At 41.3% G+C, this 15907-nt stretch overlaps 1 protein-coding gene across 1 annotated transcript; it reads left to right on the forward strand.

Annotated features, from left to right (window-relative positions):
• The first annotated feature begins 8513 nt into the window (after positions 1–8513).
• Positions 8514–12195, forward strand: LOC148009096 (uncharacterized). The gene is made up of 3 exons (XM_087673817.1): positions 8514–9428; positions 9556–11542; positions 11632–12195. The coding sequence occupies exons 1-3, from the start codon at positions 8995–8997 to the stop codon at positions 11902–11904; spliced, it is 2694 nt and encodes an 897-aa protein (XP_087529943.1). The 5' UTR covers positions 8514–8994; the 3' UTR covers positions 11905–12195.
• Positions 12196–15907: the final 3712 nt, after the last annotated feature.

A 15907-nucleotide genomic window follows, 5' to 3' on the forward strand; every position in this document is an offset into this window, starting at 1 on the left:
TCCCATGATGATTAAGTACCCTTGCTTAATGTTTTTAGGTCACAACTATTGTTCAAGGGGGTTTGACAATATTGAGGTGTGTCCTACCTAATCACCACTTCATTTTGTTGTTGTTGTCTATTCATTTGATGTTTCATTTCATTTTGCTATTGTTTTTGCTCTCGATGCTCAAGCTACTCCAAGTTCCTTTGCGAGCAACTTTTGCTCCCAACTAGTTCTAGTCCCCATCTTCATGTTATATTACAATTATTTGTTGTAACTAATAAATAAACATAAATATAAATATATGTAACAAAGGGTATATTTTGTTGCCGCCTTTGTTACATGTTTGTGTGGAGCTGCTATTCTCCATGTTTTGCTCTAGCTTGATTTCTTTTGGTTCATCTCACTTTTAGGCCATCACGTATGATCACATTCATGATTGTAGTGCACACCACTATGATAGGTGTACAACATCCTATACTTTGAGTTTGTAAAAATCTCAAACCTCCATAATATGCAATTGATTGCAATGATTTAATGGAAATTGCAAGTCTTTTTTGTGTATTATTTTAAGTTTGTATTGGCACACTTCGGGTGTTGTAGTTTCCATCAACATACTAGGAGTGGTTTATCCATTAGCAAAACAACATAAACATTCCCAAAAGTTGGTATCTTCTTTCACTAGGCTCATGACTTCTACACATTCTCTTTTTCCATACATATTTCAGACTTGCCCAAGTTAGATGTTCTATCACTTGAAAGGCATCAAATCCTCCTTAATGGCAAAGTGTTTACGAAAGGTGGTTGATAATTCAAGTTAATTAGGTGCATCTCTTCTTAACCTTAATGTCTATCTCTTAGCTCCACTAAAATAGTCCATATTTTGCTAATGGTGTCAATCTCTTAGCTTTTGATAGGGCCGATTGTGACAAGGTATCATCATAGAAAGGACATTTGATGCTACAAGTAGTCAAGGTTAAAATATGAAGATTATATGGTATGGCTAAGGTATCCATAATTTACGATGGGATTTGGGAGGATTGCAATGTAATGAGTCTCAAAGATAGGGAGACATATGGCTCTCCTCCTACATTACATGCATAGCTAAGCTTGTAAAGGGAAAGAAGATCATCAAGATGCTTATCACATTCTCTTTGGCTAAGATGAGGTAGCATAACATAGACTTTTCTCAAGAAACCTTATATTTCTTCTTCATGGGAAGACTTTCCAATGAAGAAGAGTTTTAGAGATGGTTCGTTCTTGCCTATCGTGACAAGTGTTGCTCATGCAATACAGACTTGTTGACAAAGGATTATTGGAATTGTTAGCTCATAAGAGGTTGGATCCTACATTATTTGGTGGGTTACAAAGGAGGCTTGATTCGTGTGTTGCCATGAAGCTCAAGATTTTTAGAAGAAGGAGTTATTTTGTTTGATTTCCTAGTCTAGCTATCCTTCTTTGGAGTGTCTAAATGGATAGATGGAGAAATCCAAACTCTTACACAAGCATTGGGCAAGTTGCTTTATATGCCAAGTTAGCGAATGAAAATGGTGCACTTAAAAGGGTGAAAAGGTCCTATATACTATGAGATAGAAGAAACTGATCCCTTAGGTATCTAAACATGCTTGACACTAGTGGCATAAGCTATTTGTGGAAGTCAAGTTTGGTCCTTTCTTGAGTGCTTGTTTTATTGTGCAAGGAACATACATGCTACACACAACAATGCCCTAAGAAGTAATAGGAGTTTTTGTTGGTATTTATCGTGGATAGTGAGAAAGATAAGTTTAAAAAGGGTGAAAAGAAGGAAGATTTGAGCAAGGAGAAGACATAGGCCTAGTTGTCAAGAAAGCATACATTAGCTCAACTTTGTAGGCTAACAAAAGGTCAAGAAGTGGCCACAAGGAGAAGCTTTAAGAGGAAAAGCACAAAATGGAGACCACCCAAAAAGGAGGAGTAGAAGGAAAGGGAAACAAGGACCTTGTTAAGCATGCCGCCACAAGTAATACATGAAAGAAAATATTACTATGAAGAAACTTGTCATGACTCCATGGGTGGTCAAAATGTATACACAAAACTTGTAGGAGGAGATGAAGAGGAGTTTACCTATATTGATAAAGTGTCAAACAAGCTCACAATGGTTTGTCGAAATGTTTGGGGGTTGTGTTTAGATAAGAAGGAGGTCTACTAAAAACTAGCTTTTTAAGAGCCAAGCAAGATTGCTTCGATTGGCAAGGTGAATCATCTTACATTCCAAATATTGAGTTAAGTGGTCAGAAGATAAGGAGACTCGGACCCTATTTAGGCCAAGGCCACTGCTTTGAAAAGATTTCTTATTGTAGTTATAGTCTTATCATGATATATTCCTATTGGTAGTGCTTGAAGTGCATGTTCAATTTTTAATAGTTAGTCATTTGGCTCTTTTCATTGAAAAGAGACCCTATGCTGACTCATGAGGAAGCATAATCCAATATTCATTTTTATTAAGAGACAAAACTTGAATGTTGTAGAAGCTTGTAACTTTTTGGCTCCAAGATATGTGGAATTTGAGAATGGTTGTTACTTGGGAAAGGGACACATGCATAGTCACGACTAACTTACTCAAACCCATGTTTGGGCCCATGAAACATGGTCAACTATGGTAATTAGGATTAAAGTAGACTTTGAGGAGGTGGATGCTTGGTCCATCTATGCATCAAACCCACTTTAGTATAAATCGATGAAGCATGGTCAACTATGGTAATTAGGATTAAAGTGGACTCTACAGAGGTGGATGCATGGTCCATCTATGCATCCAATATCTTATCTGTACAAGCATGCAAGTCGAGTAAATTAAAGGATAAAACTAAAAGGACAAGCATGCTATTAGCAGGGGATTGGAACATCACACTTCATGGAAATGATACATCACATGATCTTGGCAATATGCTAGAGGAAAAGCGGGAGGATGGGGACCAACTACCTTTGGGGCATTAGTTACAGGAAATTGCATTAATGCAACACAATGATGGTGGGTTGACTGAATACACATGCAACAATAAGGATAGAAGCTCGAGTTTTGAAGGGAAGCTTGACTGGATAGGATATATTCAAATGCCAGTCCTTGGTGGTTAGTAGCTAGTACAAAACTTAGGCTTCTCATCAAGTTGCATTTTCCAATTATTTTTCTATTCTCCTAGCATCATAAGAGTGCTGACAATCATCTTTTATCATGGATCACCACCGTTTAAATTAAACGCACAACCTATTTAAGGGATATAAAACTTATAAAAAAAGTGGAAAAAGCTTGGATTAAGGCCCAAGAAGAAGAGAACAGTCCAATAGGGTGGTGGATCAAGTGGATTGAAGGACTAAGGTGCTAAAAATCCATGGCAAGCTTAACGCCTATATATAAGAAATATAGTAATGATAGAGCCATTGGATGCCCTTTAAATGGTATTGGCAACAATTCTCAAGATCCAATACTCATCAAATTACTCCTAAACATTGAGGATGTATTTGAGATTGTGGAGAGATATATGGTTCAAGATGCAAATGTGCACTACAAGGTACAATGGAAAGTTGTGTGGGATGCACCCAAATGATTTCTTATTCAAGACACTCAAGAACAAGAGGTAGAAGCAGACATTGGTCAAATTAGAAGTTTACAAGGTAAAACCTTAATAGACGATTCAAATATTGTTACAACATTGGGTCTTGAGTGGCAACAATAGAAAGAAAGGTTGATTATGCATTAGAAGAGTATACATGAAGGATTCAAGAGTTTATGGTTGACTATTGAAGGGTTATAGCATGAAGCAACCCTTTTACTTGATCTAGGCCCTTTCTTTAAGGTTAAATTTGAGTTTAGCAAAGCTAAGATGAAGAGAGGGAAATCCCTAGGGTATTAATGGACTAACTTATAGCAAAATATTGTTGTGCTGTAAGGAACATGTGTGGTACTAACTTGGTTAGAATGCCCAAGTCCTACTGGAAGAGATGCTTAGTGCATGAGGAAGTTAATAGTGGCTTGTTTAAGTGGATCCCCAAGTCTGTACATAGAGCAAAGATCTTTAGTTGAAGACCCCCTCAGTATGCTTGGCCTACAAAGTAATTGCAAATGATTGAGTCCATTTTAGGAAAGGCTCTTCATCCAATGTGCCATGACTTTGTTTTTGGTAGAAGGATCCATGATGCAATGCTTAACTTTGTCTTATCCATGGATTTGGCAATTTCAACAAGATTTACAACCGCACTAGTTTCCAGTTGAGGTTCCATCTTTTGTTCTATTTGATAAACAAATTATGGGTCATTGTGTAAATGATTATATGGGCAAGAGGGGCTTATAATTGATCCAACAAATTCCCCTATCATTGAAATCTTTGTTAAGCTCTATGGTTTTACAAGGTTGGATCCCCAACAACTTTGGCTCTCTAAAGGAATATCTTCTCTTAAAATGTGGAACTACTATTTGAGTGGTTCTTGGTCTTTCCAGATTCCGTTATCATAGTCCCAAGTACTCGACCATTTGTTGATACCCTTTTTAGATACTTTGTAGGCCGAAAGGATCTGTTTAGTAGCTACATGCCCATGGAAAATAATGAGTCAATTTGAGTCTATGGCACACCAAGGAAGTGTGAAATCTTTGTTGATGCCTAAAAAACTCTTGACATATGAACCAAAAGCACTCCATATACTTCTAAGTAGATTTGAGCAACCTTTGATAGACATTTTGGTTTGGTTGAAGGCCACTCTGATTGCCTAATGTCCTTTCCACCTAGGGTGCAGTTGTGTTGAATAAGTATGGCCCAGTCTTCTTTCTCATGTTGGAATGCTTTGACTATCCATTTAGCGGCCAATTTCTTCGCTAGCTTTAGTATATTTGGAATCCCAAGTCCTTTCTCCTTATGTTGAGTGATGTCTTTCTGTGCAGCTTTTGGAAGCTTGAAATTCTCACTATTGCTTGACCACATGAAATTAATTGCCAAGACTTCTATATTTTTGAGTCCTACTTTGTAAGGCTTCCAACAAGATAAAAAATAGATGGTGGAAGGGTGTTTAACAACAACAATTCTACTTGCAAAGGAGCACTGAAGATCTTTAACATAATCATGCTTCTTTTTAACTTTGTTTGAATACTCATTCCCATCTTTGTTTGTGTGTAATCCAAAACCTATTGGAAATCCCAAGTAACATAAAAAATGTTACATGTTTCCATTTCTTGGCAACCTTCATCAACTGGGGAGGGGGGGTCATCCATTTTTCTATTCCTGTTTTGGTTGGGTTGATCAACGAGCTTTATGCTAAGCACAAGGTTTGAATGTAGTTCCAAAATGCTTTAATTGAGGATGGGTCATTATTGACTGGTCCCATTTGTGTCGTCAGCAAATAGATTAAGGACCATGTCCCTATTGTTCGGAAGCTTAATGCCTTTAATTCTACATTCTCTTATTTCTTCGTCAAGTAGCTGACCTAAAGCATTCAATGCTATTGCAAAAAGAAATGGGGACGAAGGATAGCCCTACCTGATTGATCTAAAAAGAGGAAAGGAGGCTAAAACTTCCCCATTTATTGCCATTTCTACACTTGCATTCAATATGATGTCAACAAACCTAATGAATTTTCTACTTAAACCCATGTCTTAAAAAGAGACTATAGTACATAAAACCAATCTAGTATATCATGGGCTTTGTCAAAATCAGTTCTGAAGAAGAGGAAATCTTGGTTTCTTTTCTAGGAAAACTCAAAGCATTCCCATAAGTTAATGATGAAATCTAAGATATATCTCCCTTTCACAAAACATCTTTGTTCTTCCCTAAGCTAGCACCAAGATTGGGGTTGAGCCTTCTTGCAAGATTTTTGGCAAATATCTTGTATGCCGAGGAAAGACATGCGATTGGTCTTCAGTTGGAGAGATTACTTTTGTCATTTCTCTTGCATATCAACTTGATGACCCCTTGGCTTGTATCTATTTGGAAGGGCTCCAAACCTTATTGATTCTTTCCAAACCTAAAGGAGTGGAGAGATGAGAAATTCTTTAAACTCCTTAAAGAATTCATTAAGAGCCCATCGTCATGGGCATTTTCCATTTGCAAGCTGTCAATAGTATCTCATATTTCTAAATTTGTTATTGGAGTCTAGTATGTTGGCTAATGAATGAGGGACAATCTTAGGGCCTGAGCCTAGCCACCTTAGCCTTGTCTAACATGACTTCTTGGGATTGCTCTCGAGGGGGGGGGGGATTTCCTCATAAAATAGTCAAACAATTTCTAAGTTCTCTTCCTTAATGGAGGCTAGGCTACCATCCTTTTTAACTAGCATTGGAACCATGCCTTTTTCTTTCTTCTTCTTGATTGCTCTTGGGGGGGGGGGATTTCCTCATAAAATAGTCAAACAATTTCTAAGTTCTCTTCCTTAATGGAGGCTAGGCTACCATCCTTTTTAACCAGCACTAGAACCATTCCTTTTTCTTTCTTCTTCTTGATTTTATAAAACATTCTTTAGTAGGTGTATCAAATTTTCTTGCCCACCAGGTTCTCAGATATAGCTCAATACTATTTGCTTCTTCATCTTCTAGTAGTCTAAGCCCCTTTTTGACCTCTCATAGTTGATATTGTAGATCTTCTTTGCCTTGCTTGATTTGAGACTCTAATTTAGTCATTAGAGCATGCTTCATCCTTCTTTCTTCCTTCCTTCTATGGATTTTTCATTTTTAAGATTATTTTAGGAGATCTTCTGTGGCTTTTATTGAAGTTGTCCAAGCTCTAGATGTTTTCAATCATGGAATGTTGTTTCCCATATAGTTTGAAACTTACCCCTTATGTCTTGTGATTCAAACAATGATGGATCTATGTGGAACAACCAACCAATCCTTATACTTGAAGTACTACTAGAAAGAGTTGTTATTGTTGTATAATGGTTAGACAAAAAAAGATCATTATAGACTTTACAACTGAAATTGGAGAAGGTAGAGGACAAACCTAATGAAATATACATCTTATCGAGTCTTGAATTCTTTTAGCCCTTCCCCTTTGATTGCTGGACCATGTGAATCCAATTTCAACACATATGTTGGTGAATCCATTTTATGATACACAATTCAACCATGTAGTTTTCTCATTACCTGAAATTATGCAATTTTATAAGATATCTATAAGTTATGTCTTTTACCATATTAGGCTCTCCTACTATTATGAGAGGACACTGGATTTGTAGAAGGGAGTTCCATAGTGATATTCTTTCTTGGACTAAGCATGGGGTATAAAGAGAGACAACTTTTATTTCTTATTGGTATTTGAAATGTGTTGCCACCCACATGTTCCAAAGGTCTATGGTAGTATTAACCAGTAGCCCTTTAAGGTTATTTTTGAATCCAATCATTGCACCTCCACTGCTTTGATTGTGTTGAGTGAAGGACCAAGAATAATCATGAGTTGCAATACTCTCATTGTTTCAACTGGCTTTAGGATGTTGATGGTGTTGCAACACTTCATTTTGGGGCAAATGATCCAATCCAATAGATTGAGTTCTCTTGAAGAACTTCTTGGGGTTGACATCTTCATGCACCTTGATCTTAGTTTGAGAGGTTCCCATTTTGACTGTTGTGAAGCTGCCAGATATTGTATTTCAGTGAGTGTGCATCATTGTAAACGTTGGTACTGAAGAATGGATTGTAGGATGCTTTTAGAGAGTCAACAATTCCTCGACCCTCTCGATGACAGATGACACCAATAGAATTCATAATTCTTATGGGGGCAAGGAACTGAACTAGGGCACTTGTATAGGAATTGGATGTGCCATGATGCTAAATAGTGGCTTTGTCCTTTCCTCTCCCTCCTCAGAGGGCAGAGATTAGTTACTTTGGTCTCTTCCTTGATTGCTTTGCATTGTAGTTGACAGAGACTGGGGGGAAGGGGGGAGGAGATTCAATCATTGTACAAGGAATTGGAGAGAACTGGACACCCTAATGGGAAGTTTCCCATTATGGTCTAGATCATTCTTCTTCTTTCTAAATTAAGGAGGTGCTATTTTGATCGGTTATCAAATTTTTGCAATTGTGTTGTCGCCCAATTAAATGCAATACCCTTACTAATGGTAGTATTAGCACTTGATTTTTCTAAAGTGCTAGTAGTGGAAATGGAGGGTTACCCACTCCCCCTATTCACATTGAGTGCAATTGCCTGTATTGAGGGGAGTGGGGTCTCTCTGCCCTTATTGGCTTTGGGAGTGACCGGCGGGCCCGAAGCTCAACAAAAACCGAATTTGGCATCTAGGGATTACTAGGTTGCTAGGGCAGTTGGGAGGAGCGCATCAGTGATGACCACCGCGTGTGAGGGGGGGAACGCATGTTGAGAGGAGCAAGGCTACAACCAACCAGTGCGTGCGTAGTTACCGTGGAGGATGAGGTTGTTTCCCGGGCGACGACTCTCTGTTCATAAGGAGGCATTGATGATGATCCGGGAAGATGGTGAAATAGTGGCAGCAGTAAGTCGACAAGTTATTGGCTGAGAGAGAGACGGCCGCCGCCGCTACATGGAAGGGCCGAAGTGTCTGTCTCTTCCTCCCTCCCTCCCTCCCTACCACCCTCCCTCTCTACGTGGAAGTACCCTCTCGGTGTGCTGTTTCTCTCCTCCTCCTCCTCCTCCTTTTTCTGCGTCCCCTTAATTCTTCTTCACTCGGTCATTCGTTCTCCAATTCTACTCACATTTCCTCCTCTTGTTCGACACCATCAGTACAGTCTCCTGCTCTTCGCAAATCGCTTGAACGGAGAGTATTTCACCACGTATCCAAGAGATTTTCCCGCCCTCGCCACAGTTAGGCCACTCTTTTGAGACGCTTATTCATTCGCCATCGCCAGTGCAAACACTCATCAAGAAAGCTTTTCGTCGTCATCCTTTTGCATCAGCAATCGTCATCACAGGCTTTTCTCTTCCTGTGCAGCGCCAATAGTTAATCTGCCAAGCTCCGTTGTTCCTTGGCTACATCACCGACAGACACACGCGCACGCATTATCGGGCTTGGCCTCCCCCCGGTGTCATGCGGCGAGTCTTTCCCCTACGACCTTCCGAGAATTCTCTGCTTGTGACCTACGACGTAGAAGGCAACAGCCATGACCAGTACGGGAAAGAGCTTCACAGGAAGGAATTCTGTGCGTCTTCTCAATTTCTAGTTTCCAGAGCAAGACGGCGAAGCGAGGCAGATTTTGGTGTGTCCTCCACCACCAGCGGGGATGAGTGTAGTACTGCCGGCTCCTCCTCCAGAACAGCTCTCGCCCGAGGGCGCCAGCTGGGATCCTTCCGAAAACCTTCCAAGGATGCTGCCGCTTATCCCGTCTTTACAGGCGGCTCCTCTTGCGTCTCAAGCCCTCGCTCTAGGCGTGTCTCCCTAAACAGCGTTGTTGAAGCTGATTGGAAAGGCTTGCCCGAAGATATGCTTGCTTGTGCCTCGACCTCGGCCTCTTCCTCGTCGTCGTAAGTAGATATGTATCGTATAGTTTGACGTGAAATAATCACTTTGGTATAAGAGAGATTGAACTTTCATCGTCCATCACTCGTACTGATCTGACTGAATGGCTTGGGCTCGTCTGTTTTCCTGCAGTTCATCAGGAGACCGTGGTTACAAGGAGCTACATGCAAGGCTTGCCGAACGCATGCATACCAGTTCGCAAGATGCCCCTTGCATACGGTCTAATTGTCATCAGGCAACTGAGAGCACGTCCATTTCGGGTGAGTTAGACCAGGTTCTCTATCGACCGGCTGCAAGACACGGCTTAGTGCAGCTTACACACCATTCAAGGCTCTCGAGCCTGACCACCTCCAATAAATTACGTCAGAGTGCGTCCGAGTCCAGTTCCTGTTTCACCAAATCATCGAAAAGGTATTCAAGTCTAATTTCGTGTGCAGATTCTTCCAGTCTTAAGGATGATACTTCTTGCAAACCACAAAGCACAAGTTCATCTTTTCGATGTCTTTCTCCATGTATGCTGGCTGGTAGAGTCACCAGAGCCTGGCGGAGGGAGAAAAACCCTGGGCAAGCAGGTGGCGAGGTCAGTGCTTCAGTGGCTCTGGCTTACCGGATAGAGTGCTCCGGTGAGGTGAGAAAAACTGAACGAGCAGGTGGTTTGGCAAGCTCCGGTGACTTGCAGTCCCCCATCTCATCTGGTGCACGATCCATGCCAGCAGATATGCTGCCTGAGAATCCTGTGGTCAGAGGTGAGCATGTTCTCCCACACAGCAGGCAAGGCAATCAAACCTCTAGTGGGTATAGCAATCTTTATGAGGTTCTTCAAGCAAGGGCAATTTCGAGAGAGGAGCTGGCAGCAAAGTCAGATATGGAAAGCAATCTTTGGAGCAGGAAGCTTAGGATTGTGAGTAGAGATCAATGTTCCTTGTTAGAGGAGATTGCCCCTAAGGCGCTTGACGCGCTCTATTACGAGATTAGCACTCTTTGCAGGGATAAGAAAGACTTGGGCCAAGAGGTGGCCGCTGAGATTGGAGAACGAATTTCAGACCTTCAGGTTGCAGTCGACTCACTCCAGCGCATGGAAACTGACTTGGAGGCCCAGATCATTGGAGTTGAAAAGGATAAAGCAAATGTTCAACAAAGTTTGGAAAATGAGCTCCAAAGAAGGGAATATGAGTGGGCAATGAAGCTTGAAACAATCAAGGGTGAGGAGAAGCAGATGAGAGAAAGGGTTTTAGAGATGGCAGAGGAGAGACTTGGACTCCAGAAGGCGGTAGCTTCTTATAAAGCGAAAGAAGCCTCCTGGAAGTCAAGGATGAAAGAGTGTGAAGTCTCTTTGCAGACCTTAGAGCAGAAGTCCCAGCAGAAGGATTCAGATATAGCAGATTTAAAGAGTGCTCTCACTAACATGTCTAACACATTGAACTTGATGGATTCTGAGCTAGATAACTCTAGTAAAAAGAATGTGCTGCTACAAACGGAGAATGCACAGCTCCAGGAAGACTTGTCAAGGCTACATAGGACGTGTGAGGATCAGCAGATGACAATTGGGGAATTGTGGCAGGAATTGAGTATAACAATCAATCAGCCTTGTGATGGAAAAATAGCAAACCGAAAGAGGCTTCAGAGAGAGCTTCTGAGGCTTACTGAAGTAGAATCCAAACTTAGACACGAGGTAGATGCTCTACGCGGTGAACTTAAGTTTCTGAAACTGGGGAGAAGTTCAGGGGGTCCTTTTGAGGGGAGAGAGCTTGATCAAAGCTTGCAAGGACACTTGGCGAATCTGCACACGCAAACAGCTGCTAGAGATGTGGAACAAGTTCCATTGGGCACATCTCCCCAGCCTACTTGGCAAAATGACCTTCATCAAGGCTCAAAGATTCCATGTTCCAAGTTGGGGAGGGGCATGGAGAATGCAGACTTGTGGCACATTCTTGGAGTATTGGAGTGTCAAGGGCTTCCTAAGGATGTTCTACATTGTGCTTGGAAAGCTCTAAGCTGCTCTTTCCTCAAGAAAGGAGGACAGATTTTGGATGAGGATGTCGTTGGAGGTTCTGTCGCCTCTCAGTTGCTAGAAAAGCTACTCTCTGCCAATAAGCAGATTATGGAATTTGAGGATCAGGTAAGAGTAATCCTTTCCGTGAAGCAAGCATCACCAACAATGAGAACTTGTAGTATGTATGGATTTTGACTGATCTTTTGGTTTTGCAGCTCGACAATAGAGAAAAGGAAATAGAGCTGTTACAACAACAACTGCAAGGAAATGTCAAGGAATTGAGTGATCTGCGCAAGGAGTTATCCAGAGTAAGAAAAGAGCGAGAAGAGTTTCGGAATGAAGCAGATGATATCACTAGACATGCAACAATGCTTACCATAGAGATTGCAAAACTGAGGGAGCTAGCCGAGAGGCTTGATGAAGAACTGATGCTGAGAGAGGGCCAGATTTCCATTTTGCGAGGAGCTTACAGTGAAAGTGCCCTGTGATATCCTAATATCCAGAAGTTGTCAGCCTTGTATGATGTATTTCACCCTGTATATCTTCTTGTGCTCCTGCTATCACGTTAGCTGCATGTGATCGCCAGAATTGACCTCCGGCCTTGTGCGGGCCTTTCCCTTGTTGGGAAGAGTTACTTCTGCTTCATTCTGTGGTTTCAGCCTGAGAACATTCAAGGTTGAGCCCTTAATACTTCTCAGGGAAGAGTAATGTATGTGGCTTTTCAAGCTGTAAGCTGAAATGCACGAAGAGTGTCCTGGTAAAACAGGTGGTCACAGACCCAAGTAAAACAAGTTGCACTGATCAAAAGATCAGATAGATCTTTGACTCAGTTGTTTCAAGTTTCTCCCTCTTAAATGTTATGGGGAAGACTTCACACTTCTGAAAGTTCTGAATCACGTGCCGGTGGGAATAATGTAAGCTACATCAGAGCAGGTTATCTTGTAGGGTGAAGGATAGACAATGGCTGCCCTAAGCATTAAGAAATTAGTGTCGAAGCTCCTGTGGAGTCTCTCTATTGTTGCTCCACATACCCACAGAAGAAGTGGATGATGAATGACTAGAGCTTTTACCCAAGATGGCAAACACCAAGATGCTATATGAAAATCATCTAGCAATGTGCTTTCAAGATGTCCCTTAAGACTTTGAATGAGCTCCCCCTCCCTCCAATCAAGATGTAGGAGGCTCCAAATTGACTGTTGGATAGAGTCTTTAGACCCACTGGGACACATGAGTTAGCCTCACTGATGGAGTTTGCATCTTGCATCTTTGCCACATACAGTGGGTGGCAACCCTCCTTGACTAATTGCTATTAAGGTCCCTCATGAGATGCACCTGAGTAGCCGATAGGCACCTCTTCTTACTGGCTGCACCACCTCGCATTACTATAGTCAATGCTTCCGTGTCTCCCAAATGCTAAAATGTGTAGCTCTTCAAAACTCCATGTTGCATCTGGGCCAACCAATTGATGACTATGAGGCCCTCGTGTTTTGGGTGGTGTCAGATGATGGTTTGACATGGCTTTTTAGCACAGAGTTTGGTCCACAGGGAGTTTTGGATCAAACACTCTAATTGAACAGGACATGATATGTCAAGAAGCACCAGAGGAGGCTATATACCAAGCCATTGTCGATAGGACTTGATTGAGCAATAGAGTTGTGCCAACTAGAGAAAGGCCAGTCGTGCTCCAATTCCGCTAGATGGAGTCAACATTGGTAGTTTGAACATTGGTACAAACTGTTGGTTTACTGTGATGTTAAGTCCCATGTGGAACCCGAGGTCTATGATAATTTGTCTCGTGCTTGCCTACGTGAAGCATGAGTGAACTCCCGAGTCATCAGTGTTGGAATCAGGGTCTATAAGAAAATTGACTGGCTTACGGTAGTTAATTTTCACACTTGCAGCTGTACAAAATAGCTCCGATACCAATCTCACTCTCTCAAACATTAGCTCATCATCCTCAACATAAAGGGTCGTGTCAGAAACACACTCTAAATCCAATAGCTCTACCTTCGTCTGCACTTGACTGAGGCTCCTCAAGCCATCGAGTCTCGCCTAGAGGTAATAGGACATCGCTTCCACGAAGAGCAAGGAGGCAATCTTGTTTGCCCGATCGTTCTAGGCGGAACTTTGTATCTTTCCTCCCGCCATTCTCTTGGCACGTATCGATATGTAAAGTGTTGAGACCTTGCTAATCCACTGCTAAGAGGAGCCTAGCCATGGTGCCTTGTAAGAAATACCAATCCATCTATAGGCTTTCTCAAAGTCTGAAAGAAGGGCCGTAACCATTTGCCCATTGGCTTGGGCCCGCTCTATAACCTCGAAGAAGGTGAACGTCTTATTTGTGTGTCATGAGTAACGTTTGGAACGATGGGTTGAAGTTTGCCATTAACCAGCTTTGCCAGTGCCTCATAGGCCATGGTCGATAATTGAGCGCCACCTTGTAAGCTCTAGATGATGGCCCCCGCCCTCGGGAGGATACAGAATACACCAATAGGCAAACAAATACCAGGGCTGAAGACTTCTCTAAAGGCTCGTAATTGGGGAGCCTTCACTTCCTCTCAATGAGTGAAGGAAAAAGGTCCTAGAGGGCCCTTTACCTCCTAGGCGCTTCTTCTTAGGCAATGACTTTTAGTCACATTTCCTATACAATTGTTGCTTGGAAATTTATATGTAGGCACACTCGATCTTTTGAGGGTGTTGTAGACTAGAACCACTAAATTTGAGGAAGATTAGAAGAGTTGAAATTGCTTTGAATGTATTGAGTTGGAAAGAGTAGCTAATGAAGGCCAAGTGCAAGCTCAGTAAGACTTGTTAAGGGTTAAATCTAACCTCCAAAATGAGAGAATCAAACCTCCAAAATGAGAGGGAAATTGAAGCTACCTAAATTTTGCTCTTCTTTAGAGCTTGGTGGGTTTGTAGAATTGATACACCCTCAAAATGAGATGCATAGCCTCATGAAGATGAGAGCATAGATAAAAGATCCCTTCCCCTCCCGATTGGTGAGAATATAATTATAGAGTTGGACCAAAATCAAAACTTTTCTCTTTTCCATGATGATTATCCCTATGTTTAGGATTCCCCCATTCATAGTGGGGAGAAGATTTTTGCTAGTGTCGAAGTGGGTACTTACAGATAAGGAAGTTAACCCTCCTTCCTTGGAGGCCATTTTAGATCAAAACATTTCCCCCTTGGATTTAAGTGACACCATTTACGCTTTAAAGAAGTGCAAAAGCCTTAGCTTACAAATGCATTCTACAATGTAGAGTTTGGAGTGGGTTTATGCATTGTGGAGCTTCACCCCTCTATGCAAATGTTCATCATAAAATATATTGTAAGATTGTTCTCAACAATTGGAGACAAATTACCTATCTCACTTTAGCTTATAAAGTTTTTTTTCAAAATTTTAGCCAGGAAAATCTTTGGGCACCTTGACCAATGGATAAGAAGGATTAAAATGACTACATAGAATGGAGGTAGATAGATTGTTGATTCTCTCATTTCTCTCAAGGAAGGTATGGAGTATGCTTGTGATACTAAATAGGATTTTGTGTTGTTTAAGTTTTATTTTGATAAGGCCTATGATAGGCTTAAAGGAGTTTTATCTTTCAATGCGTTGCTAACATGGGTTTTGGTAGAAGATTTACTATGTATGTTACTATCTTATTTTAGCAACACTTTATGTAGGGTTTTAGTGAACCTCACCACCCTTCCCCCTCAAGAAGTCCATAAGGCGAGGGTACCCTTTGGCTACCTTGTTTTTGCTATTACTTAAGATTATGTTGGTTCCCAATCCAAGATGGATGCTAGAACTTCGAAAGCTATTTCTTCCTATAGGATTTGAGTCAATGGTGTCCTCAACTCCCTTCCCGCTCAACAAGTTAATAAGGCAAGGGTACCCTTTGGCTCCTCTTCTTTTTGCTATTGCTTAAGATATTGAACCTCACCCCCCTTCCTTGGCAAGAAGTCCATAAGGCAAGGGTATCGTCTGGCTAAGATGCAGTTGGTTCCTAATTTGAGATGGATGCTAAAACTTCGAAAGGTGTTTCTTACTACAAGATTTGAGTGAATGGTGCCCTCACCTTGTCCCCCCCTCAGGAGGTTCATAAGGCAAGATACCCTTTGTCTCCCCTTCTTTTGACTATTGCGTAAGTTGTTATTGGTTCCCAAGTTGAGATGGATGCAAGAACTTTGAAAGGTATTTCTCACCTGGGATTGAAGTCATGATGTTAAACTAATTTGCTAGTTACGATAATGGTATAGTTTATAATAACAAAAAAGCAATTAATTCTGTTTGGAGTTGTATGCTTCATTTTTGAAGTGCCTCTAGATCTTGTCAATTCTATTGAAATTGACATTAGAAGCTTTACTAAGCGGTTGAAAATTAGAGTCTTCACAGATGCAACAAATCAAAGAATTTAAGTGGTCATTATAGCCTTCTCCAAAATTGAGCATAAAGTTGGGAAGTGCTCAACCTTAGCTAAAAGTCCACGG

Source organism: Lygodium microphyllum, unplaced genomic scaffold, assembly GCF_053477565.2.
Source record: "Lygodium microphyllum isolate KBCC unplaced genomic scaffold, Lygodium_microphyllum_v1.1.10 scaffold_40, whole genome shotgun sequence".
Taxonomy (NCBI): Eukaryota; Viridiplantae; Streptophyta; class Polypodiopsida; order Schizaeales; family Lygodiaceae; genus Lygodium; species Lygodium microphyllum.